Raw genomic sequence first — 26,211 nt, 5'->3', positions numbered from 1 at the left:
TTACGTAGAAAATGTATACAAGACTGTTCCTCAGCTGTGTGTTGCAAAAAGCTGTAGTTTCATATCAGAAAGCCAGGCTACTATTAATTTATAAAGAAGACTCGGCTGGACATAAAGGAAAAAGGTTTGACTTTAAAGTACCAGTGTGGAGGATTTTTTGGCATCTAGCGGTGAAGTTGCAGACTGAAAACTACTAGCATCCATAATTCACGATGTAGGAATGAGGCTGGGAAGTGTGTAGAAGAAACTACGGTGGCCACTATCTACAGCCAGTGTTTGGTTTGTCCATTCTGGGCTACTGTAGAAACATAGCCATATTGTGCAACAAGGTTTTAACACTTCTCTAACAAGTAGGTTATCTCTCACATGAAGCTCAACATTACGTTTGTTGATTGTGGGTTAATGAGCAGATTTAGGATGTAACATTACTTGGGGTGTGGGGGAGCTCATATAAGCCACTGTCACACCTCCCTACGATCTGATTTTCATGCTGATTCGTTTGATTGCAGTCATCCAAAATACCACTCCTTTCTCTCTGTCTGAAGTCTGGAGACACTATTTCCTGTTTAGAGGAGCAGGGACTTTTAGTGTGTAGTAAACCTTATTTGTAGCCTAAGCAGCATCCGTCAGTCACAGTGAAATAAAATATACAATTTTATGTATTTCAGTGTTTTAATTGGCAATTAAACATTTTACTCTCTATTTAACTCAGATTTAAGCATTACTTAAACTATTATGTGACATTTACAGAGAATGTACAGGTATCAAATTATAGTCTATCCAAAAACCCTAAAAACTGCCTAATTACATGATTAATGTACACTGATAATAAATACAAAGTCACACAACTGAACATGTGCTCTTCTGTATGTCCTAGTTGAGACAAACCTCTGTCACTCTGTACAACTTGCTGATAAGTACTTCCACGTTATCTCCACCCAGATGACAAAGGTCCAAGATGCACATGACATGCATGTCCTCCAGTTCACTGGCAGTCCTTAAGATATCCTCTGCAAGACAAACATTTCACATTGTAGCATCACCGGTCACACTGATCCTAAATATGATACCATGCACTGTTGTAGTGATAAGACTTCCCAGGTCTGCTGGGAAAGAATGCGTCAAAGCCAAACGGTGTGGTGACCGTTGACTGACTGGGTGCTGTGGTGTCTACCTGGCTCAGGAAGTGTTGATTCACTGTGGCTGGCAGAGTCGGTAAGAGGGCAGAGGAAGCCTGATGAAAGGCAGGACAGCATTGTGTTGCCATGGGGATTCTGAGGAAGCCCTACAGCCCTGGGCATATCTGAGCTCACAACAGGAAAATATGCGGCATCAACGGCTATTTGCTTGTTTATACCTGTCAAAAAGATTAAAAAAGAAGATTGTAAACTGATCGTCATCACCTTCTTTGCTAACAATCTAACAACATAAAAAAAAAGCAATTTTTTTAAGATGTTTTATTTCCTTTTTTAAGAAGTTAAATAAAGACGGGCTCTAAAGGTGGACATACCTGAGAATATGTGCCGGCTGTGTGCTATGATTCTAAAAGCTGCTGTTCGAAGACAACGTCATGTTCAACTAACCCAACCTAACCAAAGCTACAGGGGTGGGTGCTGGTTGTGAAGCAGGGAGAAGCTATAGAGGTTAGCATTGAAAGAAGAAACGGCACTGAAGGCTCTCGCTCTTCTCCAGTTCCTCCTAAGTAATATAATAAAAACTTAAAATCTAGGTCTACACTCGTAAAGGATTAAACGAATTGGACAGCAATTTTTTGTCTACTTAAGAGAGTCGTCCACAAGACAGATGCACTCAGAACATTATGTAGGAAACAAGAGGGTCTTCTGACAAACAGAATGGACAACAGAGGCTGAAACGCTGGAACAGATGAGAGTAATTCTTGCTATAAAACCTTACCTAGTATTGTTACTTGGTAGTATCCTGGACAAACCACAGATGAGATGCTGTCAGCGGTTTGCTCCGGTGCCCAGTGCGTTGGCTGAAGGTTGCTCCACTGCAGAAGGACATCCTTTTCGTTAAACGTGAACCTCCGAGAGAAGCTGCCCTGGTACAGACCACCCTGACACAAATGTTCAGACGCTTCTTGTTGTTGCTTCAGCCAACTGCTGCTTTCCCAGGATAACACATCAGAGTCTGGTAGAAACAAAGACAACCAGTGACACTTTATCAGAACACATAAGGTACACCGCAATAAAGCTGCAGCTCCAGTAATGCACCTCGATGCAGTTGTAAGTGAGATTCCACATCCTGAGCCTCTTCAGATTCAGAGTGGCTCTCTTCTTCTGCCTGCTCTTGTGCTGCCTCTGTATTTTTATGTCCAGCCCTCCTGTAAGAGCAGAGACAAATGAGGTCAGACTGGTTGAAATGGGCTACTGATGAACACTACCTGCTGAATGTTCAATACCTTTTTGCTGGCAGGCTACTGCAATTCAAGGAGGACTGTGTGGTGTCCCTGGAAAAACATGTTGATGTTAAATTTCATTCAATGAATAAAAAGTCAAACTCAATTTACGATTTAATATTAAGCGTACAAATCTGATAGTCAGGAGTCAAATCATACGTCGTCTGAATTCTTCTCTTCCCTCTACTTGCTGAGATTTTCTTGGCAGATGGAGTTAAACTGGCCTCCAAAGTCCGCTTAGCTGTTGAGGGATCTTTGTGTGTGTCAGGTACAGCTTGTTCGCACGCATCAGCAGAAACACCGGGCTCCTGCAAGAAACCAGTTGACTCATTTTACACTGTTAATGCTCACTGTTCTAGAAAATATGCTTTGAAATAATGTCTACTACCTCTTTCTCTTCTGTTGTTTCATACTCTGTGGACTTTGGGTTTTTCATGTAGCGTACTGCTGTGATCTGTCCTTGAATTGCAAGTCTTTTATGTTCCCTGTATTGCAGGGTCTCTAACTCCCTTTTCAAGTCAGCCACAGAAACCAGGGGAGCTTGGGCTGAAGACGGAGCATAAAGGTTTCAATATAAGAAACATCTACAGACAATAAAACCAAGTCACTTTTACTGTGGGATGCTACATTTTAGATGAGTATACTGTACTCTACAGGACAAACTGTTCTCTATAAATGCTCTTCTTATGGGTGGCTTGAAGAATAGCTTTTGAAAATTCAAATTAAGGTTATAAAGATGAACTCCCTGCAACTATGCATCAAGATACAGGCAGAGCAGAGGTGCAGTACAAATGATTTATGTGGGCTGTACACCATGCTGCACCTTGTGGCAGAACTGTGGGAGAATGCTGACCCAGATTTTATTGGATTCCTGCCACCCACAAGAGAACCGAGTGAATCTCATTTATGGTTCAGTACTGAAGTGGAGTTCAACATTTAATGATCTGAAATTATAAAAGATGAGCTATCTGCAATGAAGTTGTAGTAGAATGAGAGGCCAGAAAACCAATAGCATGCAAATATGTTCCTGAAAACTAAGGGAAAAAAAGTTAACTTGTGAAACAGTCTGTATTATGCCCTCACCTGAGGCATCTGCCATCGACTGGGTACATTTTTGCGGGGGGCTAGGGTAGCAGTAGTGACCACCGACAGCAGTCTTCTGGAGGACTAGGTTGTCCTTCAGAGTTTTGGTCCACTGGATGAAGCTCTTCACTTTGGGATCACTCACATATGGCTGACCTTTGTGGTAGCCTGTTGTGGAGACAGATAATTAAAAACAGTTCAGTTCCAACTCACCGATACCGTCACAACGTATATGTAGATTATCAGGTACTTGTTACAGTTGCACAAACCTGTGATGAACGTCTCTGTCTCGCAGCTGCTTGTGAGGTAGGGCAACGAGCCTTCCACTTGACAAACTCTCATCTGAGTGCATACCAGGTAGGTCACTGTGGAAGAGATGATGATATATTAATATATTAATCAATTCTTCATTAATTATTTGGGGGGGCAGTAGCTCAGCCGGTAGGAACTTGGCTTGTCCAGCACAGATCATAGTATGGCGTGTGGACTGGTAGCTGCCGGAGAGGTACCAGTTCCACCTCCTGTGGACTGCCCAGGTGCCCTCGAGCAAGGCACATAACCCCTAAACTGCTACCGGACTGCTGCTATGTGGCGGCCCGTCACTCCACCATCTCCCCACATTTGCATGTCTATAAGTTTGTGTGCATGATTGTATTTTGGGCCTATGTGTGCGTAAATATTGAATGAAAAAAATAATTTCCTCATTGGGAGTAATAAAGGATTTCTTCTTCTTCTTCTTCTTCTGAGTCTTTCACATCAAAACAACAATAAACGTCAGAGCTATCAGACTAGAGCTGATACAGTTGACTTACTCGGGCAGATACGACTGAAGATTTCTGGTTGAGAAGAGGAAAAAACCTCCAGGATAAATGGTCGGTCAGATGTTCCATCCACTGCGTGGATCCAGCGATACGTCCAGTATTTTTCTGGACCTAAAAAATAAAAATGGTCAATCACCAACAACTGTATTCAAATTGAAAAGAAAATTCAGCAGCTTTACTTCAGTTTTAAATAACAATTTCAATTTCTTACCCTTGTTCCCTTTACTCTTCACTCTTTCAACACGGCCAACAAATGTTACCAGACCTATGATATCACATGCAAAACTGTTGGATTGTTTTTCCAACTCTGACCTGTAGGATACAAACATAACATGAAGCACTTTTTCGAACAAAACTGAAATAATTAGAAAACACCTCAAGTACTAGATAAAGACAAACGTTGAACTGCTATATAGATAAATGCCAGTTCATTACCTGGTGGTGAACTGGTAGGAAACCTCAGGCAATCCCCACTGAGGCAGTACACTCTTCGGCGAGACCACAGTGATGACTGAAGCTGGGTTGCGAGGGTTCAGGCAGATTTCTTACAAAAATACATAAGAAGATATTACATTACAGAGAGTTTAGGCTAAGGATATACTGTGGTTCACCAGCCCTTTCACACACACCACAAATAAACCAAGACAAGAGTTCTTCAAAACATGAAAGATTTCTTTCAAGCCTTTATAGAAAAAAAGGCTTTAATGTTAAATCGTGAAGATAAATGCCAGAACAGGTAAAATGTTATGTTAAGAACAGCAACAAACATTCTCAAGATTGACCTGAAGTAAAAGCAGATTTTAACTGTATGTATAAACTATAAAACCCAGCGACTGAAGTAGTTAGCTGTTTATATATTTAGAAATGTGAGGGTTGGATAGACACGTTTCTACTATAAGACATTGGTAGTGTTATGCAACATGATAACAGAGAAAACTAAACTTCAAAAAGCAAAACTGTGGTCAGTAGTTCTGTACATACCTACAGAGTTAAAGGTCTTCATTCTGTGATGGTCCATTTGTGGGTGTGACCGGTTTGAGTAACTCTGCTTCAGGGTGTAATTCTGGAGGTATAACACTGTTCCCACATTCAGTCTCTGGTAAAACTCTGGACAAAGTTCGTTCCACAGCACAAGAGACATTGTCCCACTCTGGTCAGCAACTTCAAAGTATGCCTGAAATATGACAAAGCATGAGGTGAAAAACAAGTAGACTACAATTGGTCACAACAGGGAAAAATGTGTACGAAATATGAAACTGAGATCCCGTTTGCATTTTGTTACTGAATCTTCAAACTCTTGGGAAATTCAAACTCACCTGGTAGGGGTAATCAATCTTGAGGCCAAACTTCCCATAATAGCGTAATCTGGATTTGTGTATTATCTTCACTAGGAGAGGGAGAGATTTCCATGTGTTTCTAAAGGATGACTCCAGACTAGAAAGAAGAGTAATCTTGGACACTGTTGAAAAGAAGACATTGTGGACAACACATTTTAAGGGTTTTAGGCAATTTAGAAGCCATGAGAGAGTTCATGAAAAACAAACACAAAATACATTTCTAAATAGTGACGCATAACTAGACTAGACAATAGTGTTCCTCCTGTTTACAGTTTAGACTATAAATTATGCAACTAGTCCATGTGGAGTATAAGAGTATATTAATATCATATTACTTTGATGATTTAAGACTACATATTGCCAAGAACTGTGGGTACTGTAATATCTTGAAAACAGCTTGAAGCACCATCAATCATTTACCACCTTTCTCTGTTTGTGTAGCTGCAAAACCAAGTACCAAAGCCCACCCCAGTGGTATAAAAGAGTGTGACAAAGGGGGTCATAGTAGTATCTCACCGTCCAGCACTGTGTCAGATGTAGGAGACCCTGAGGTCCAGATGTCTCCCTCAGGGTCGTCGTTGTTCCACAGAGACAGGTAATGTTTGCGGCTCACCTGAAGGGGAACATCACTTTGCAGCACCACACTCCTCTCCATGCCATGCTTGACCAGTATGGGCAGTGAGCTGACATCCTTTATGCGGGGCAGGACAGCAGACCTCCCTGCACCACTCCCAAGCTTTTCAATGCAAATGTAACCATGCCCCAGTCTTCTCTCATTATAAACAAAAGTGCACTGCGTGATGCTGATGTCCGCCCCGGTCCTCAGGGTGTTTGTGTGCACCAGGTGATTTAAACTAGGGTGAACAAAGCATTTGGCTCGCCACACTCCGTCAGTGACCGTCACATCGTAGCTGTAGCTGTCGGGCTGCTGCTGCCCCTCAGTGGGCTCAGATAAATACCTCTGGAGAGCAATGACAGCGACAGGAGCCGCCTCCTCGGGCTGTAGTTTCAGGCACTGTGTGGAGGATAACCGCTCCAGCGTCCTCTGGAGGAAGGACACCTGAGAGAGGCCCGTCACCGTCGAAGAACAAGACGAGCTGTCCTCCATTGTGGAAAGTTTAACTTAGTTAGTTAACGCGACTTAGTTAGTTAGATAGTTAGTTAGATAGTTAGTTAGATAGCCGCTGTTGTCACTCATGCTAGCTTGTCGGCTAACTAACTTCTTCCTGTCCGTATTAGCAACAGTGTCCTGTAAGTGCGCAGAGAAAGTAGTATGGTATTAGTTGTTCTTTTTATAATCATACAGGACTTAATGTTTCACGGTGTTTTGAGAGAGGAGGATACTTCGGTAACGAAGGTAACGTTACAAATAACGCGCGTATGGTTTGATTCTTCTTCTGCTTCTGTTACATCTTCTTCTTCTTCTTCTTCTTTAGGTTTTATGGCGGGTTGCAACCTTGACTTTATAAGGTGCATACCGCCACCTACCGTACCGGAGTATATAGCATGAGTTATAGTTATGTGAGACTACTTTACAGCATAATAAATAAATAAATAACCTAACTAAATCCTATAATATGATTTATTTAACCCTGTGTGGTCAGGCTCCTCCCTCCTGCTCTTTCTAATCACACCCTGCACACTGTAATATTTCCCTCCACTACTATCCCTGTCCAACCTGTCCTGCCATTTCTTCATCATTTCTTTTTTGGTCATCGCCTTAGCTTCTCCTTTACCAGAGGTTATATTTATCACATTGCTCGTCATGGTTGATTTTCTTTTAAAGCTATTTTGTCTGCTCTCTCTTTCCCTTTTATACCTACATGATGATGTACCCAGCAGAATCTCACATCTATCTGATAAATGTTGATGGATTTTCAGCATTAAATCTTATCTATTAGATGTCATATTTTGAATACAGTAAAGGTCTGCTACAGAATCAACACAACACAACCAGTCTGTCTGGTTTTACTTCCTCCACCGACTGCAACGCTGCGATAATCGCCATCATTTCTGCTGTGTAAACTGACAACTGATCAGTTAATCTTTTCCCAATACTTACATTTATTGTTGGTATGTGTATTCCTATGCCTACCCTATCTTCTTCATCTTTGGACCTCTCCTTTTATGTGACTTGCCAGGTGTCCTCTCCCACTTTCTTCCCATTCTTTATTTAATTCCATAAATGATTCATTCATCATATTTTTATGCTAGCTTGATTCTTACTCTTGTATTACTTCTCCACTTTTGTATCGCAATTGTTGCACAGCACTTTCCCTCGGGATAAATAAAGCTTCTTGAATCTTGAATCTTGAATTATATATAAATCTACCTCAGTTTTTGGAAACAGCCAAATAGGGATATTATTTGATGTAATATTTGATTATATAATGTATATAGCCATCATCTCGTACTGATATTAACTCCTTCTTTCTTCATTATATCTTCTGAGATCTATTAGTACATGTTTGACAGTTTCTCCTTTATTACAGTGTGTGCATTGTCCAGCAGGGTGCTTTGATCATCCTGTACTCTCAGATGGGTAATGATCTCCTCCCTCTGGCTCCCACCAAAACCTCTGCTTTACTTAATGCTACTTGTATGTCAATTAGCGGCCGCTTTATTGATTGTTTTCCCAAATTTATAACCATCTCAATTTCCCATCAGCAGGAACCCAAAGAAAGGAGATATCCAATCCCCTTTAATGTAGCCTGAGTAGCAACTGAAACATTTCATATATAAATATATATCCTTGCCTGCATGACAACTTTCCACACATGACAGAAGTGCTGACAAGTTATATATCTGAAGGCACTCATTGTAATGCTAACAATATTAAGATAAGATAATATAAGATGTTCCTTTATGGATCCCTGAGAGTCTCTTGATCTTTTGAACCATCTCTAAATATGAATATCTTTTGTTGTTTGTACTATTTTAGTTTAGGTTTCTCTTACTTTCTACTACAGACTTGTATGAGTGGGATAATGAATCTCTCAGGAGGTGTAGCTGATGATGGAACAGTGGGCCTTCGTTTTACAGGTCAAGCATTACACCTAGCATTCCCTATCCACCCACAACTAAAACAACCTGGACTCATTATGCTCCCAACACTCCTGAAAAATAGCTTTTGTAGAGGGTGATCTACTATGCCCTTGAAGATTAACCCAATACACTAACATAAGCGTAACCCTACTGATTTGTAGAGCCATTTCAACCCATTTCGACCTGCATTGCAGATGATGTTTTAGATGTTCCACTAAAACTAAAACTGTTCAAGGTTCGTCAGGTTTTTTAAGGTTGGTTTCGGCCGCAGCCGTATAAGCCCTGCATCCATAATCTAGGACTGGTCTCATAAGAGCTTAATAAATATTTAATAAAGATGTCTTGCTTGTGCCCCAACCTCGCTCTGACAGGCAATATATTATTGATCTTTTAGCACTTGTTTTTTACTTGGTCAGTATGTTGACACCAGATAAGCTCTTCATCCCTCATCAATAAAACCACCTTAACCCGTCTGAGTGCTTGTCTATACAATTTCTTGGGTACTTGTTGTTTGGCTGTGTCACTATTTGCCTTAAATGGGTGGGTAATGCCTTCACCATCCTGGTACACCATCAGTATTAGTTGGTAAAAGAGATTTACAGTTATTCATACTGCTGACCTCTTCAGAAATCATCATTTCATCATCATCACTTCCTCTCATTTTCTTCAGGGAAGCAACCATAATTTAACTCTGGCAGTTTGGTGCTGCAAAGGCATTTGAGTTCCCTGCATTACTGGTGGGAATGAAATAGACAAAAAAATTGAAGCATGTTTAACTTCCTCTTAGAGCTGGTGGCAGATTCTTATTTTCCTCTTCCTGTTACTCAAATCATTGTGTCAGTTAGCAGAAATGTAGTCCAGACCCGATGATGTGCTGATCTCTGATATTGGTTCATTGGGCAGAGGTGCCTATAAAGACAATGCTGATAAGGGAATGCTCTGCTCTGTCATTACCTTCCCTAATAGTGTAAATACTGTTTGCCTTGTTAGCTCTTTGTGTCTTTGATAATAAAAATGTTTGGTCTGTGAGATACCAAATGTATATCTTTTGATTCATTTATCTCAACAACAGTATAAATACTACACCACTGAGAGACAATGTGTGGAAGTTTAGAAATTTAAAAAAAAATCTTTTAACATACATGTAACTAACATTACAACTAAAAATTAAGATAAAGAAGACAATTATTAAACCAAGAACACATACAACAGAAATGTAAATATAAACAAAATCACACTACTAGTGTACACAACAAAATACTGTCGTAAGTTCAGTGAAATATTACTTAAAATGTTCCTTAGCTCAAATAACCACTTTTCCACTGTATTGCTTTTCACATAGGACGAATTTGCCTTGGTACATTTGTGCATAAGAATCACAATGAAGTGTAGAAAAATATAAATAAAGATAAAAAGATATATAAAAAATAGAGACAATAAAAAGGAGCCACTATATACGAACACATACATACGATATGTATGTGTTCAATTTAATTTAATAATTAATTTATTATTTCTCTGTAATATCCTTATTATTATTTTGACAATTTGATCACAACCATGCAGATTATTTATTTATTGTTTTTTGAATGAAAAAAAAGAAAAGTCTTATTAAAGATTAGCATACATCATAGAAATAAATGAACCAATTGTTCAGTGGTCTCCCCTCCCATTCATTCATGAAATACCCTGTCCCACAGAATGAATCCGCTGCGACCGCCTTCTCATCAGAAACTACAATCCCAGAATGCACCGCGACCTCGGCAAGCATTTCTTGTCGACGTGGGAAGGGAGGGATTCGGACACAAACAAACGTCCACGGGTTTGATGTCGGGCTACGTTACAGATAACCGTGACATGTCAGGTGGATTTAATAGATAACTCCATGACATTTGAAACATGTGGCTCAAACCCGAAGAGATTCTGCTGAAAAACGCGTTTAAATTATGGGTCACCGAGAAGGATAACGAGTACTTCGTACTGCAAAGGAGGCGAGGGTACGGAGAAGGTGGAGGCGGTTTGACAGGTAACGTTAGCGGTTTATGTCGCCACCTCCTCGCATGTGTAGGACAGCGGCTGTGTAGCGGCTCCGTTGAACCGTATTTTAGATAAACTAAGTTATTAACGGGTTAAGTCGCCTTACGTTTTCATAGCTAACGAGCCTGTCTGCCGTGTACAGGGCGGGTGCTGCTGTAAGCCTACACGTCCACAGAGAAAATGCCCTCATAGCAACAGGTATGAGCCAGAATAACACGGGTCAGTTCAGCCACCGAACAGCTGCTTTTTTCCCCTCGTGTTGACGGGCCAGTCTGCGGGAGTGAAGGTATCTTCTTGAGTTTACGTGTCAGGACTTGTTTGGTTTGTTTGAGGCTTGTTGCAGCATAGAGTTGACATTGAGGGAGGAAAAGTCTGTGTCCATTTAACGGTTCATTTCCTTTCCTTTCCTCTGCCCTGCGGTTGGGTTACAGGACGCACACAGGCCTACTGACTCTGAGCCACTGTTGTGTCAGATTTGGGACTGAAGTCACATTACCAGCCCGACACAAACACTGAATATCAAGCGTTTTGGAGCAGCAAACTGACTGCATGTCCCAGGGCACTTCAGTCAGTTTGGTGGATATTTGCACCAAATTGGCTGAGGCTTGAAATCTAACAGGAAAACCCTTGAATTTCTGGTGGGACTGCAGTGTCAGGGGCTGCTGCTCTCTGGGCAGTACATGTGTCAGCATCTGTGGTGACATTGATGCTTAGTTGAGTTGTCACTATAATTTAGGTTACATTACAGATCTGCTAAAGTGAGACGTAATATTTTTAGCAAGGGAGAGAAAACCCTGACTGTTGTTTTTACAGACAACTAGTTGTTGTTGTTGTTTTCATTATTGAATAATCTGTTAATTATTAACAGTCCTAAACCTAAGTTATTGAATTTACACTAATATGATGCCGAAACATGGGCGACAAAGCAAAGTAAATGTTTGGCATTTTTGCTTGTTACATTACTGGCTGTTGATTATTATTGATCAGCTAATCGTTTCCTGAACTTATCCTTTCAGCTCTACTGCAGAACGTTTGTATAGCTGGTAGCTTTCCCCCTTCTCTTGCAATGGGACTGTGAATATATATGGCCAGTAATATTATTAGCAGACCTACTGATCAGATATTTTTGAAGTCTTTGGGAAGGAACCTGTCATTCTTGTGTTGCATCACTCCTTATGGACTATTGGGAATTTGTTTTCTTTTTGTTTTATTGATTCTTGTAGATTTTATATCTCAATTTTATATTTAACTATTATTGTGATATGTGAGGGGACAACAACTGAACTTAAATGGATTTTGTACTTCCAGTATTAGGAAAGAGTGCTGCACATTCAAAGTAACCCATAGTCAGTTATAGTAGTTGCGTAATAGTTGCATCCTCCTTTAAATCGTGCAGCATTCAGTGAGTTTCTGATTTAGACACAAGCTGTTGTCTAAACCTAACTGCGTGGCCTGCTTTGCTAACTTGGATCTGTTTAAAAAAAACAAATCATTGTCACCTGACAGTTTAAAAGTAGTGCTGCTAGTAATACCACCAATGATTGTAACCTACAGTTTTCTAACCACATGCCACAATGTGACAGCTGTAAGATAATTAATAGATAATTAATGATAATGAATGGTGTTCCAGCCAGAGACAAAAAGACTGATGTTCTGTCTGACTGGTTTAATGATAGTGGAGGTTAAATACTACCTGATTGTACATAGCATGCTTGCACTTGAAGCCCTCTCCAACACAAGAGTCTTTTATGTCTAGTGTCTTTTATGCATGTAAGTATATCCTCGACCGTCTGATGTTGTTCTGCACTGATGAGAACATAAATTATGTGGACTGTGTTTGATCCTTTGAATCCTTTTGTACATGACAGCTCCAGTGGTAGAACATGTGGAGAGCTGAACCCTGTACAGCGGGGCAGGACTGTATAATGCCGATACAGTGCATGAGTGTGGTTTCACTGCGACCTTGTTAATTATTCATGGAGGGCATGTCACAGAGAAGTAGTAAAGGTAACAGATTTAGCTAATTTTAGTTGTGTGAGCTGAGGGATTTGGACACTGCAAGGCACAGTCCACAATCCAAGTATAAATAAAATATTGATGGAAATGAATTTTAATACACTGCATTATTGAACACAGATTCAGGTTTTTGTTAGTGGGGTGCTACTAAAGGATCTTTAAGTTATTTATATTTTCTGATCCTGGTTGTTTATCAGTAAATACAGCCGTTAAACAGGGCTGTGAATATCATTCTGGTATATCTGTCTTTCTGATTTTTAAAGGCGTCACATGGCTAAAGGTCATGTGTAACAGTATTGGTTGAAAATATCACTGTACTGTGTGTTACAGGCCTCCTTGTGGGAACTCTGGATACTGTGCTGGACTCCACATCCAAAGTTGCTCCCTACCGCATTCTTCACCACACGCCAGACTCGCAAGTGTACTGGTCAATAGCATGCGGTATGTCTCTGTACTTTCATCTCATTCTGGCAAACATTGTAATGGTGCTGTCAAATGATTAAAGGGAGATTTTGCATATTAAGTCAAAAGTTGAAATTGCATAAAAATGTTTACTGTTAATGTACTGAAGTTCAGCAAAATTCAACTAGAACCACAATGAAACCAATATTCCCTAATTCAGTCTTTCAACTAAGACTCTTTTGACTATAAAACAAGTCCATTTTCTTCAGAGATACAAACAAAAAAACAAACCCAAACCTGATACTGTTTTTCACTCTTGATGTTGGTCAGGTGTCACCAGAGAGGAGATTGTTCAGCACTGGGATTGGCTGCAGCAGAACATCATGAGGACGCTCTCTGTTTTTGACTCCAGCGAGGACATTACCAGCTTTGTACAGGGCAAGATTAGAGTAAGAACTGTGGTTTTTACTGTGGACTCAGATCTCTCAGCAGGGTTTTAATTGTAATGCTATAAAATACTAAATGTGATAATGTCTTCTAAATGGTATTTGGAGTCATTTTTCTTGCCACTTGGTGAAAAAGCAAGTGTGGGTTCATCACCAAGAGCAACAGTCAGATTACAAGTAGTCATTTGTTCTATTGGTGATGTAAAGGTTATGATTTGTGCAGCTTTAACAAATGATGACGATTCATTTTTAATTTAGGGTCTTATCGCCGAGGAAGGGAAGTCGTCCCTGGTGCTGGAGGAAGATCCCGAGAAGTTCCGAGAAGCACATCTGAGGTTTGAGAAGTGGTTCGAGCTGCCAACGGAGGAAAAGCTGGTCACATATTACTCATGCAGCTACTGGAGAGGCAAAGTGCCCTGCCAGGGCTGGCTCTACCTCAGCACAAACTTCCTGTGCTTCTATTCATACCTGCTGGGATCTGAGGGTGAGCCATTTCTGTGCCATTTGTCCTAATAATGTTGATTAGTAGGAACGAAGGCTGTGGCAGCTCCTAACAGCCCCTGGAGTGGACTTTTATGGCCTGAAAGAAAGATCTTTGAACATTTTTGCATTAGAAAATAGCTCTAAGTAATGACAGCTTACATAATTGTTAAAAAGCCATTATACTGTATTGGGCTGCTGAGTGGAGGCAAACCTATAAAGCAGCATGGATAATGGATAACGCTGAATTTCATGACACAGTGACATTTGAAGAATTTTCCCAATCGTGCTGTCAACATTAAAATTTTTAGCTATCAGCAATTCTTTGTAATGTTTCTGCAGTGCATTTCATATATTTTAATTAATGATAAATGAGAATTTTTTGGACAAAAAGACTTACAATTACACAGGAATTACACAGTGATAATAACACCCATTTGCCCATTCATTCATGATCCTTGTCCTGGCAACTGCAAGCCTTAATCACTGATTTAATTTTCATTTATTGTGATGACTCTGCAGTGAAACTGGTCATCTCCTGGGATGAGATCTGGAGGCTGGAGAAAACCTCTAACGTTATACTGACTGAGAGCATCCATGTCTTGGCTCATGGGGAGGATCACTACTTCTCCATGCTGCTGCACCTTAATGAAACATTTGTTATAATGGAACAGCTGGCCGACTACTCCATCAAGCGCCTTTTTGATAAAGAGGCCTTCCAGAGAGAGCCGGCACTCTCCGACCCCCTGCAAATTACCAAGAGGTACTGTCTGTCTGCTGCACTGCACAGCTTTACATGATCCTGTTAGTGCTGGCTGCCATCTTGAAGAACCAGAGTAAACACAAAGTCTGACTTGAGTCAAATAACATTTATGTTTGTTTTACCATGCATGGTGTGGCAGGTAAATCATACATCATGATACCAGTACAATTTAGAAGCTGAACAAAATAATCTAGCTATTCATACTATGATATACAGTATTTGTAATAATATTTATATTTCTAATGATCTGTCTTAGGCACTTAAATAACTTCGTACTCCAGTACCTAAAAGATTGATATGGAGGGAGAGAGTCAAGAGCACAAAATGATGTTCTGCTCATGACTTTACTTTCTGCTTTACTTCCCCCGCAGAGGCCTAGAAGCTCATGCAAAGAGTGAGCAGTTCCGGACATTTTTCAGGCTTCCCAAAGAGGAAAATCTATTAGAGGTGCATGAGAGCTTCCTGTGGGTGCCCTTCAGCCATTTTAACACGCTTGGCAAGATCTGTCTGTCTGAGAACTACCTGTGTTTTGCCAGCCAGGATGGGAGCCAGTGCCATGTCATCATTCCAATGCGAGAGGTAATGTGAAACAAAGGCAGCATTACTTGATTGATAAAAACACTGCCAGTTATACTCTCAAATAGCAGCCTGCATACTGATGAATAGCAGCAACCTTCAAAAGTGACTGTCTGGCCTGCCAACGTTCTTCCAGGTTGTTAATGTTGAGAAGCCAGACTCCGGCAGCAGGGCTTTAACAGTGTGTGTGCGTGGCAAGAGGGCGCTGCGTTTCTCTGAAGTGCGGGACTTCCAGCGACTTGCCAACACCCTCCGTAGCAGGTGTGGGATCAGTGCCAGCCCTCAGCATTCTGCTTCATCAGAGGTAATGTATTTTATCACTTGTTTTATTTGTGCTATTGTACTCCTTACGTACAGTTTGCTTTGCATTCTGTAGTTTGCTGCGGTTTCTGTCATTGAAAAGTGTTTATCACCAAGGTCATACGAGGCGAGTGCCAGTCACTTATCAACCACTTTGAGGACAACCCAGAGGACGTAACACTGATGGTGGGACAGAAAGACAGCAGCAAGGCCGTAAGCACCGAGGCTCTCATGACTGTTTTCCACCCCCAGGATGTTGAAAACCTTGACCCCAAAATGGTAAATATCAGTTTTGTTGAAATTAAACATGTTTTCACCAGCATTTTGTGTTCACACATTCACTTAAAATAGAATCTGACTGAATTACTTTTAATGAAATAAAATAGCAGAATGGGGGTGTGCAGGTAGGCGTCTAATCAGTTCAGGGGTTGACTTAAATACAAATTAAGCATGCATCTGCTTAGAAATACAACCAGTTTAACTGCCCTGCAGAGCATGTACAATGAATGTGTGCTGTCTTCATGCTTGACAGCTTAAGGAAAAGATGAAGGAACAGTCTTGGAACATCCATTTCTCCGAATATGGACGTGGCACGAGTATGTTCTTCACAAGGAAGACCCGAGACTTGATTGTTCGTGGTGTTCCTGAGGCGCTGAGAGGAGAGCTATGGATGCTGTTTTCAGGTATTTATACAGCAGACATTAGTCTTGTCATGTTATGTACAGTAAGTGATCTGCAGTGATTTGTTGGCGAAGCCTTGCATGATTGAAAGTGGTAACTACTCAAGTGCTCACTCGACATAAATAATTAAGTAAAACATGGTTGATGTGGGATCTCGGCACCATCTGTTGGACTGACTGCGCTTCTGCTTCTGTAGGAGCTGTGAACGACATGGCCACTCATCCCGGCTATTACACCGAGCTGGTTGAACAGTCTCTGGGCACAAGCACTTTGGCAACAGATGAGATTGAGAGAGACTTGCACCGCTCTCTGCCAGAGCACCCTGCCTTTCAGAGTGACACAGGAATCTCAGCTCTACGCAGAGTCCTTACTGCCTATGCATACAGGAACCCTAAAATTGGCTACTGCCAGGTACTCTGATTTCTTTAGGCTTATTTTTACCAGGCAGTAACGCCCTGATTGACACTGATAACGAACACTCGGTATGTTATGTTATGAGATGTAAAAAGAAGTATGTTATCACAAAAGAACATATTGAAAACTATGAAAAACATGCACACAAAAACTCAATTACCAGGAAGTGTCCAGCCAATTTGCTTTCATGATCATTCTTTATCTCTTCTTCTCCTAATAATTTATGTTAGATTATAATTTGTTGTTACTTTTTTAGGTGAAGTGACTATTATGGTACAGACTCTTTTAATCTTTTAACCCTTACGGTTTTAAAAACTGTGTCTCCTTCACTGTCATTGGTCATTTCATGAAAATCAGGCGTGCAGCAGCTCTTGAAAGCAGAGATTTATTAGGAAAAGGCTCTGATAAATTACCCTTGTTGACACACAAACACATTTATAATGGCCTCCTCATTTATGCTTCCAGCTGAAGTAGTCTGGTTTTTATAAGTGTGTCCTTCTTTCCTGTTCAGGCCATGAACATTCTCACATCAGTTCTCCTGCTCTATGCGAAAGAAGAGGAGGCTTTCTGGCTCTTGGTTGCTGTCTGTGAGAGGATGTTGCCGGATTACTTTAACCGTCGAATTATTGGTAAGAAGGGAAGCTAAGCATGCAAAATACTGTTTCTGGTCATTTTGGGACATCTTAACTTGAATGATTTCAGGAATTTGGTCAGACTCTGAAATGTTGTCTTTCTTTCTTCAGGCGCTTTGGTCGACCAGGCGGTGTTTGAGGATCTAATTCGAGAACATCTCCCCCAGCTGGTGGAGCACATGACAGACCTGAGTTTCTTCTCCTCTGTGTCCTTGTCCTGGTTTCTTACTCTCTTCATCAGTGTCCTGCCCATAGAGAGCGCTGTGAATGTGGTGGACTGTTTTTTCTACGACGGCATTAAAGCCATTCTGCAGCTCGGCCTGGCAGTGCTGGACTACAACATGGAGGCTCTGATCAGCTGCCACGATGATGCGGAGGCGGTCACCATCCTCAACAAGTCCGTGGGAATAAAACAAAGCAGGACTGGTGTGTTTTAAACATTATTACTCTGTAATTTCTTCGTCTTTTTCTCTATTGTGTAATTTCAGATTCTTTGACAGTGTGACAAACAAAGACAGTCCGTTGCCTCCAACGGTGCAGCAAGCTTCAGTTGGCAATAACGATAAAGCATCCCACTTTAATGTGGATATCAGTGAACTGATCCGAGAGGCCTACGAGGTACTGCAAGACTTTCTGTGTGTCAGTTTTATTCAATAATAACAGTGTTGTGGTTGATTTAACTAACTGCGCTTCATTTTTAGAAATATGGAAATATCCGTTCAGAGGAAGTCGAGAGTTCACGCAAAAGAAACAAACTGCACGTAATCCAGACACTGGAAGATACAACCAAACAAAATGTTGTAAGTGGTCACTGAGTTTACAGTATTTAGTGTAACTGCATTGTTACCATGGTATTAAGGATGAATTTAAATCTATTTTCAGATCCGGGTTGTGTCCCAAGAAGTGAAATTCAGTGCCTCACAGCTTGATGAACTTTATAACTTGTTCAAAGTGAGTCAAAGACATTTCTACAGTATCTTCAGTGTCATCATACAACAAAATAATAAAAAAGAATTGACAAATATGTCATGTTTTTTGTTTTGTTTCCCATTTACAGAGGCAGCATTTCCTCTCCTGTTACTGGACAATGAAGAGTCCAGCTCTTCTCCATCATGACCCTAGCCTGGCCTATTTGGAGCAGTACCAGTTGGGTTTCCAGCAGTTCAGTGTGCTCTTCTCCCTGCTGGAGCCCTGGGCTTTCTGCACCAGCAAGAGCACCCTCTCCCTCTGGATCTTTCGCCTGATAGACGAGAACCAGGACGGCCTCGTCAACTTTAAGGAGTTCTGCTGTGCCCTTGGTAAGTTCCCTTGTTCTCTGCTTTCAGCCAATGTAGCCGTTAATCTCAGTATCCCAACTGCTATAATTCCACATTGCTTCTCCCACAGATACTCTGTACAGTGGATCTTTCACCAATAAGCTGAAATTCCTGTTCAAGTTGCACCTGCCACCAGGTGAGTGATGGACTTTTGATGAAGCCAACACCAGCTAATCTAAATGATACATTGATTTATTTTTATGGTTAACATTCATGTGACTCTCTAACCGCTAACCCATTGTGTTGTCTCATTTACATCTGTCTGCCTATTGTAAATTACAAAATAGATTTGTGTTAGTCTATCTTTAGCTTCAACCTCTGCTCCTATACTCCTGCAGGTTCACAGTTTAAGTGCAAGCAAGCAGACTGGATCCTTTACGGTCTCCAAATACTAATGCCGTTACATGACAGTAACAGACATACAGAAGCAGCATAAAGCAATTCATAAGATCAGATAGCATCGGTCTGTTGTCTACAGGGCCTGAGAATGCATGAGTTGTCATTTCCATAATCCAGTCCATAACTCAGCATTTGTGGAGTGAGCACATTGCCTCGGGGAAGAAACTGTCCTTGAAAATGTGCCTCTTGTCTGCATGATGTGGCGGTGTTTGCTTGAAGGCAGGGGTAAGAATAGTCTCTGTTGGGTGAAAGAACTTTGCCATGGCAACGATGGGTCTGAGGAGATGTAAGGGCATTTTGCAGTGGGCTAGTTTCTCTGTAAACAGGATCTGGGCTGAGGAAGAAGTGCTCAGATTACAACTGACAGCTTAGCAGCTGAAGAGTACTGAGTCACCATTTGTAATGTGCCAGGCTAGTGAACATCAAGCAGCACAGCTTTTTTTATGTCTCACGGAGAGTACATATTGCTTCAGCACCAAGGACAGGTCCCTTCTTGTTGCCACAGTCCAAACAAGATGGTAGAGGACTGGTTTCAATGTTCCGCCCTAAACTCAGACATAGTCACACAGTATTTTGTTTATTTTTCTTTGTTTATGATGTAATGATGTTCCACTGTCATCATTTTGTATTGTAGTCTTTTCCTTCAGGCAAAGTCTGCGGAGTTGTGCACTCGCATAAAGTGTGCAGAGCGAGCTGAAAAAGTAAACCACAGCGACCTCAAACGCTTGCTGATTTCACAGTAGGACAGCCCAGAGCTCTCATGGACTGAGTGGAGCCCACATCAAAGTCTGACATTGGAACTGGGCCAAAAGATCCATTGATCAAGGAAATGAAATCATGTGCTATTTAGAGCTGAGAGTCAGTCCAAACACAGAGTACAGCAGCTGTATCAGCTTCATTCAGAGAGGAGAGACTACACAATGACATCATCTGTGTCATGATTGGCTGTAGGGACAATAAAACGTCTCGTACCTTATAGCTGGGGCTCCGCTAGAGGCTGCAGGGTTGTACATACCACAGTATGAAGTGTTGAATGAAAATACTGAAGGTTTTCCCTATTATGAGAACATTACAGATAGCAGTGCTAAAAACATTAAGATTGTGATTGCACTATTAACAGTTCTACATCTGTGCAGCATAAACACGATAACACATGGCAAATAGACTATTACCTTATGCTATACTGTATCCAGTGTATCATTTAGTGTAAATGTTTTCACAGCTGATCATTAGTAGCAATTTGACACATTGTTGGCACAAGGCAAAGGTCAGAATTTGATCTTCTGGAGAGCATTGAAGTGTTCATTAAATCTGCCCATTAGATTTTAAATATTATTTTAGATTTTAGGTGGAAATTTGAGTGGAGCGATTGAGGAAAGGTCACTAAAATCATTAAGGTTCATTCTGTATCAGCAACAAATTTAATGGCACACTGAATGACTAACCAACATGACAATCCTCAGACTCTTCTGCTAATGCAGTATGAAGTTATCAAGCAGATATAATGACACTGTTGGCTTGTGAGGGTAATTGTTTAGTCCAGCAGTGCAAACTGACACGCATGCATGCACACAAACACAGTCACTGGTGGGGGTTGGAGCATAGAAATATAGCATATCTTAAATAATAGTACAATGAGAAATACAAATAATACAGGCAGGAAGTATTTTACAAGGGATTGGCTAATTTTATTTTCAATACAAAACTCTATTTTCTTTGCACAGGATTTTGAATTTATTTTTATTTATTGTATTTTTTTTAAAAGATACAATTTAAATATGCTTTCTTTAATCAAATTCTTTAACAAATTCCATCTACATTGCTCTTGTGGATCCTCTGTCTCTTCATCTTTCCTTTCAGTGCATTCACAGTCAGTATCTTCTAGCTTTTACAGGCAGTCCTTTGCACTTAAAGGAACAAAGAATCCAGCACTTTATTCCAGTGACTGAAGACTCTTCTCACTTGAGTAGACTCACTGGTTAGCTTCTTTACTCTTTCTTTCCCTTTGAAACTTTTACCCTTTCTTTCTAAATTCTGTCATAATTGTGTCTTGATGCTTGCCTGATTTACTTGAATGCATTGATTGTTCTTGAAGCATTTCTACGTAGTTTGTTCACATGCTGCTTATGTATTTCAGCATTTGATCTTCCTGAAGATGGTGTGATAAGGAAAAGCCCCGAAAGAGGTAGAGTTTTTCCACCCAAATATATCAGAAATGTTCCATGGCTATAACAAAAACATGAAAATGTCTTGATTTTGTGTGATAGTGTAGAGTCTGTGTGTGAAATTGACAGGTAGAGGAAAAGTGGACCTGCAGGCCTACCTGAAACAATGGCAAAATGAAATACTAAAGAAGGAGGAAACCATCAAGGACCTACCACGTATTAATCAGGTAACTCACTCCATGTTGCGTTTATTGACTGTTTACTGATGTCTTATGTTGAAGTACAACGCGCTTATTATTTATTTTTCTATCTCAGACTCAGTTCATTCAGTTCTCCAAGACCCTGTACAACATTTTTCATGGCAATCCAGAGGAGGAATCTCTGTACCGAGCTGTGGCTCATGTGACCAGCCTTCTCCTGAGGATGGAAGAGGTGGGACGCAGGCTGCAGGAGCCGAGCAGCCCCACAAAGCCTGCCAACACTACTGCTGCTGCTGCTGCTGCTGCTGCTGCTGCTGAGGAGTCTTCAACCGAAGAGGCTTCCACCACCCCGGAGACCTTCGACACCTCCGGCTCCCACAACAGTCAGGATGCAGCGCCTGACCTCTCAGAGCTAGAGTGGTCGTTCTCGTTCGAGCAGGTCTTGGCTTCTCTGCTCAACGAGCCAGCCCTAGTCAGCTTCTTTGAAAGGCCTGTCGACGTTCACGCTAAACTGGGACAAGCTAAGGTCGCCCAGCTGAAGCTAAAGGCAAATAAGTGAAAGGATACATAAGTGAATTGATACTTTGCTTCTGATTCAAACCAGAAGTCACCATGAATTTCCTTTCTCCACCTTGATAGGGCAGTGGGTATTAGTGAGGCAGACAGTAAGATTACTGTTGTAGTGGAGGGGACATCAGATTAAAAAATCTGGGGTGCAATGTGTGTGTGTGTGTGTGTGTGTGTGTGTGTGCGTGTGTGCGTGTGTGCGTGTGTGCGTGTGTGCGTGTGTGTGTGTGTGTGTGTGGGTGTGTGTGTGTGTGTGTGTGTGTGTGTGTGTGTGTGTGTGTGTGTGTGTGTGTGCGTGTGTGTGTGTGTGTGTGTGTGTGTGTGTGTGTGTGTGTGGTGGTTGGATGGTCAGGCAGATGGTAGGCAGCAACAATGGCTGATGAAACAAATAAGGCACAACATCTTTAAGATACTGTACACACTGTAGTAACACTATCCAACACCTTCAGTGCATTCTCATGTTAAACCTTGTGACAGACATACTGTACGCTGTCCTTCCTCAAGTCTGATTATGCATTTTCAATCATCATTGATGAAATAAATTCTCTTATGTAGCCTCAGATTTTAAGTTGAGTTTAAATGATATTCCCCCTATATGCCATGGAGCACATACAGTATAGATGTGTATTATATAAGGGACATTCAGTGCTTTCCCCTGTGTTCAGAAACAGAAGAGTTTGTCCTTCCCTCTGTCTCTGCTGAGGTAGGACTCCATAACAAATGACTTAGACAAGGTGGCAAATAGTCCACAGGAATATTCTCCTTCTGAATAGCTTGATATATTTCCTCTGTCAGACTACTAGTAGTGAAGCAAACTGTAAATGCTGTTGTGTCGTGTGACTTCAGTGTCTCCTGTTATTGGGCAATGTTAGTGTCACTTTGTAAACTTGTTAGAAACACCAGCTTTTCAGGTGACACAGAATAAAATAGTATAGTACAGTTAGTAAGGACAAGCAGTAATGCTGTCCCCTGGAAGCCATAAACAGATTTCAGAGATGATCTGAATGAGGATGTCAGATACATTATTTGAGAGCATAAAAGAAAGATTCAGTTATAATATTATACATTTGCAATAATGGAAATAAATAAAGAGAGGATGACACACTGCCACAGCACACTCATCTGTCTCATTCCTCCAACAGCAGCACACGCAGTAACAATATTATAGCATGACTTCAGTGTGTCATACTGTAAACTATGGTCTGTAAAGGTATAATAGTTTGAATTCTGCAGTGCTGCTGTAGGGAAATCTGCGTCCGCTTCTGAAAATGTGCAAGTTTGATTGGTTAATGTACTGTTTGCTTTTGTCCGTCTTACTGTATACGTAGGATGTTATGCTCTAGTATAAGTGCAGCATTTTGTACATAGAGGTCAGTTCAATAGTCGTTTGATTATTGTATTTATGAGGCTTGTATTGAAAATGTAAGATATGAGCTAGTGGACTGTTGTGGACACAACTTAAACCTTTTGAAGGATATTTTGTTTTATCAAATCTCAGGGTGCAATTTGTGTAAAATAAAAGGGAGAAAAGGGATATTTTTTCGACCTGGGACATATAAAGTATATGACTGATGAGTTATACATAGCTTACAAATGTCTGTAACATTAAAATATAGAGCATGTGTAGCATAGTTACAGGATTTTGCCACATTATGCTGGCCTTTAATGAACAGCAATTACTCACTACAGAAAGCCAGATTTGACTTTACAGTATTTAAGTTGTTTTCTTTTCTATCTCTGCTTTTTCTGTATTTGTTTCTGCTTCTGTCTCAGTGAATCGTTTGCACAGTTGTTTGAGATTCACAAATTGTAGATATGTCTGTGTCTTGGCCAGGTCTCAAAGGCTTTGAATTCCAAAAGGTCATGACTGCTTCAGCTGCAACTTGTCATCTCCAGGGGCCAAATTCATAAATTTATAGACCTTTATTTCTGCTTGTGTTGGGATAAAAGTGGTTTGGAAGCTCTTTAAGTGCAAGTGCAATTCTCTGTTTCCTATATTTTTATTATTCTGCCATTTGCTAGGAACATTTTATTATTTTCTTAATTAATTAAATTTTTTTTTCACTTAAGATTTTAGGACCCATCTGAAATGTATTGTGTAATTACTGGGTTGGCTTGTTGAAGTGAGTTTTACATACTCATTGAAAACAAGCATTTTGCAAACATCCGTTACTCATTAGGACTGAAAAGACAAATCTGTCATTGTTTACATGACTAATGTAAAAAAAACACCCCATTCATCTTTGATATGTTGTCACTCCTTAAATCCAAAGCTCGATGAGTGACTTCAGTTCAGTACCTTTTTAATGAACCAGTACTGAGTCTCAGCAACCTGGGCTCCAGGAGCTGATCATTTAACAACCTTTCTAAACAGTAACCCTATTTCCATTATTTAACGGTCACATCTGACCATTGTCCGACTATTTCAGATTGTGTTGCAGTATTTCTGTGTGGGGTTTTTCATGTCAGTTAGTTGCATGCTAAATCTATTTCAGATTATTTGATAATATCTTAGGAAATCATATAAAACAAGTTTACTTTAAAGAATTTGTATGTTGGTCTTTATAGCTCTTGGAAAATGGCACTTAAGATGATTTTTTTTTTTAGCCTAAAATTGTTTCCTCTTGGTGGGAAAATACATTAGAGGAGATGACTTTGTCGGAACAGAGGAAGGAAAATCAAAGGGTTGGAAATCTCTCTGGCGTGCTGTCAGTTTTGCCATTAAGCATTAGAGTGCATACAACAGGCATGAACAATGCTCCAGCTGCATTAGTATATGGTTAAACAAGTCTTTATATGTGCAAATGTGGTCTACAGTTTTTATAGTCTGTAGCATTTGATTAAAAGTTTGTTTTGCAAGTTATGTGGAGCCTATTTCTGTTTACCTGCTTGATTCTGATTTATTTTTTGTATCTCCATAAAGAGGTATCAGAATAAATGATGATGATTCTATGAATAATAAGGTTTGGCTCATTCTGAAGCACCCTTACATCTACACACAACAACATAAATTGAACTGACAAGCTAACTGGTACTTGTTTATTCGTGTTTTAAGGGTCATAAGTTTCTGTCTGTTTGGGTTATCTGTCAGTAAGTTGTGTAATGTTTATATTTGTCTGTATGCATCTGAAAAGCACATCATATAGTTATGTAGGATTTTATTTATAATAAACAGTCATAGCTGGACAACTAAACTCATTTTTAACATTTCTTGTTTGAGAATAAAAATCTAAATTCCTTTTGAAAAACATAATTTTAAGATGTCACAACAAAGAAAAGAAGGTGGCTCTATGTACAGAAAAATGAGGCATCTTTCAGCCATCTGGTTATCTCTCCATAGATTTGAAGTGTGTAAAATGAAATATTCGGCATAGGGAGACTAATATCATTTTTATTCTACAATATCTGAAATAGATTCTGTCCAGTTACAGATATGTTTAACTGAAATCAGTAACATGCCCATGTTGTAATATGTTTTGCTCAGTGCTTAAAATGATGTATTTTAAGCACTAGGAACTACGACCTACGCAGCTATGACTCAATAAGTACTGATTGTATCTGTCATAGTTGTTGTGAGAGAGGCTCCAGACTTCTTTGCCCCCTCACAACAGCTGACCTCCCTCCCCCAATAGCAAACAATAAATATCTACTGTCCTTGGCATGTTTCCTGACCAGATCTGTTGGCACACTAACCTTAAAGGGTCCCACCTCATACGGTGCCCCAACCACTGTAAGTATGATGGTTTTAATGGAAAAATCCTGGCATTAGGTTAGAACGGTTATGTTATAATGCATGTTGAAGATTACAGCTTCATGGTCAGTAAATAAGACCATAACTCTTTAAAACATTACTGCAATTAATGCTTGGTAAGGAAGCACAGTAAAGGAAGTTACTTTAGGTAGTGTAGTTTAGTAAAGGCACTAAACTACACTGGTACTACTTGCTCATTTTCTGGCTTTATACAAGTATACGTGCTAATGATGTGTATAATATGTAGACGTAAAGAATTATGGTGCTTCCATTTAGTGAAAAGCCAAGTTTTAATGTCTTGAGGAAAGGGAAACAGATCTCGTTTGTCACCCTATAGGTCTCTCCTTCCATTAGTTGGTAA

At 40.4% G+C, this 26,211-nt stretch overlaps 2 protein-coding genes across 5 annotated transcripts; one reads left to right on the top strand and one right to left on the bottom strand.

The window, feature by feature from the left end:
* Nucleotides 1-653: 653 nt before the first annotated feature.
* On the bottom strand, nucleotides 654-7,083 carry radx (RPA1 related single stranded DNA binding protein). Its single transcript, XM_051402065.1, has 15 exons — nucleotides 6,177-7,083; nucleotides 5,640-5,782; nucleotides 5,305-5,497; nucleotides 4,759-4,867; nucleotides 4,535-4,635; nucleotides 4,315-4,434; nucleotides 3,772-3,867; nucleotides 3,503-3,670; nucleotides 2,808-2,965; nucleotides 2,579-2,727; nucleotides 2,423-2,470; nucleotides 2,235-2,344; nucleotides 1,915-2,151; nucleotides 1,175-1,357; nucleotides 654-1,010 (listed from the first exon to the last, which is right to left on the bottom strand). The coding sequence occupies exons 1-15, from the start codon at nucleotides 6,766-6,768 to the stop codon at nucleotides 874-876; spliced, it is 2,544 nt and encodes an 847-aa protein (XP_051258025.1). The 5' UTR covers nucleotides 6,769-7,083; the 3' UTR covers nucleotides 654-873.
* Nucleotides 7,084-10,475: 3,392 nt separating this feature from the next.
* Nucleotides 10,476-25,061, top strand: tbc1d8b (TBC1 domain family member 8B). 4 transcript variants are annotated; one of them, XM_051400819.1, is made up of 21 exons: nucleotides 10,476-10,731; nucleotides 13,089-13,199; nucleotides 13,491-13,609; nucleotides 13,865-14,090; nucleotides 14,609-14,849; nucleotides 15,221-15,428; nucleotides 15,562-15,729; nucleotides 15,843-16,004; nucleotides 16,258-16,408; nucleotides 16,603-16,817; nucleotides 17,332-17,449; nucleotides 17,564-17,849; nucleotides 17,941-18,070; nucleotides 18,154-18,252; nucleotides 18,335-18,403; nucleotides 18,510-18,750; nucleotides 18,839-18,904; nucleotides 21,053-21,145; nucleotides 21,305-21,352; nucleotides 21,462-21,559; nucleotides 21,648-25,061. In XM_051400819.1, exons 1-21 carry the CDS (start codon nucleotides 10,605-10,607, stop codon nucleotides 22,089-22,091), a joined length of 3,420 nt encoding a protein of 1,139 aa, XP_051256779.1. In that variant the 5' UTR covers nucleotides 10,476-10,604; the 3' UTR covers nucleotides 22,092-25,061. The 4 variants fall into 4 exon arrangements, with proteins under 4 accessions (XP_051256779.1, XP_051256780.1, XP_051256782.1 ...); XM_051400822.1 differs by lacking the exon at nucleotides 10,476-10,731 and adding an exon at nucleotides 10,779-10,940; XM_051400821.1 differs by lacking the exon at nucleotides 10,476-10,731 and adding an exon at nucleotides 10,779-11,028.
* The last annotated feature ends 1,150 nt before the right edge of the window (nucleotides 25,062-26,211 follow it).

Source organism: Dicentrarchus labrax, unplaced genomic scaffold (assembly GCF_905237075.1).
Source record: "Dicentrarchus labrax unplaced genomic scaffold, dlabrax2021, whole genome shotgun sequence".
In the NCBI taxonomy this organism is placed as follows: Eukaryota; Metazoa; Chordata; class Actinopteri; family Moronidae; genus Dicentrarchus; species Dicentrarchus labrax.
The sequence above is the reverse complement of the archived record's forward strand: the minus strand, read 5'-3'. Positions and strand labels throughout refer to the sequence as shown.

Bases quoted from the DNA above. Each gene is read 5' to 3' on its own strand.
- radx (XM_051402065.1), bottom strand. From the start codon at position 6,768: ATGGAGGACAGCTCGTCTTGTTCTTCGACGGTGACGGGCCTCTCTCAG. The intron at 3,868-4,314 runs GTAAGTCAACTG...TCTCTTCCACAG, and splicing joins CTTCAGTCGTATCTGCCCGA to TGACCTACCTGGTATGCACT. The intron at 2,345-2,422 runs GTATTGAACATT...CTGCTCTTACAG, and splicing joins AGTAGCCTGCCAGCAAAAAG to GAGGGCTGGACATAAAAATA.
- tbc1d8b (XM_051400819.1), top strand. From the start codon at position 10,605: ATGTGGCTCAAACCCGAAGAGATTCTGCTGAAAAACGCGTTTAAATTA. The intron at 13,200-13,490 runs GTATGTCTCTGT...GATGTTGGTCAG, and splicing joins GTACTGGTCAATAGCATGCG to GTGTCACCAGAGAGGAGATT. The intron at 16,818-17,331 runs GTACTCTGATTT...TTTCCTGTTCAG, and splicing joins CTAAAATTGGCTACTGCCAG to GCCATGAACATTCTCACATC.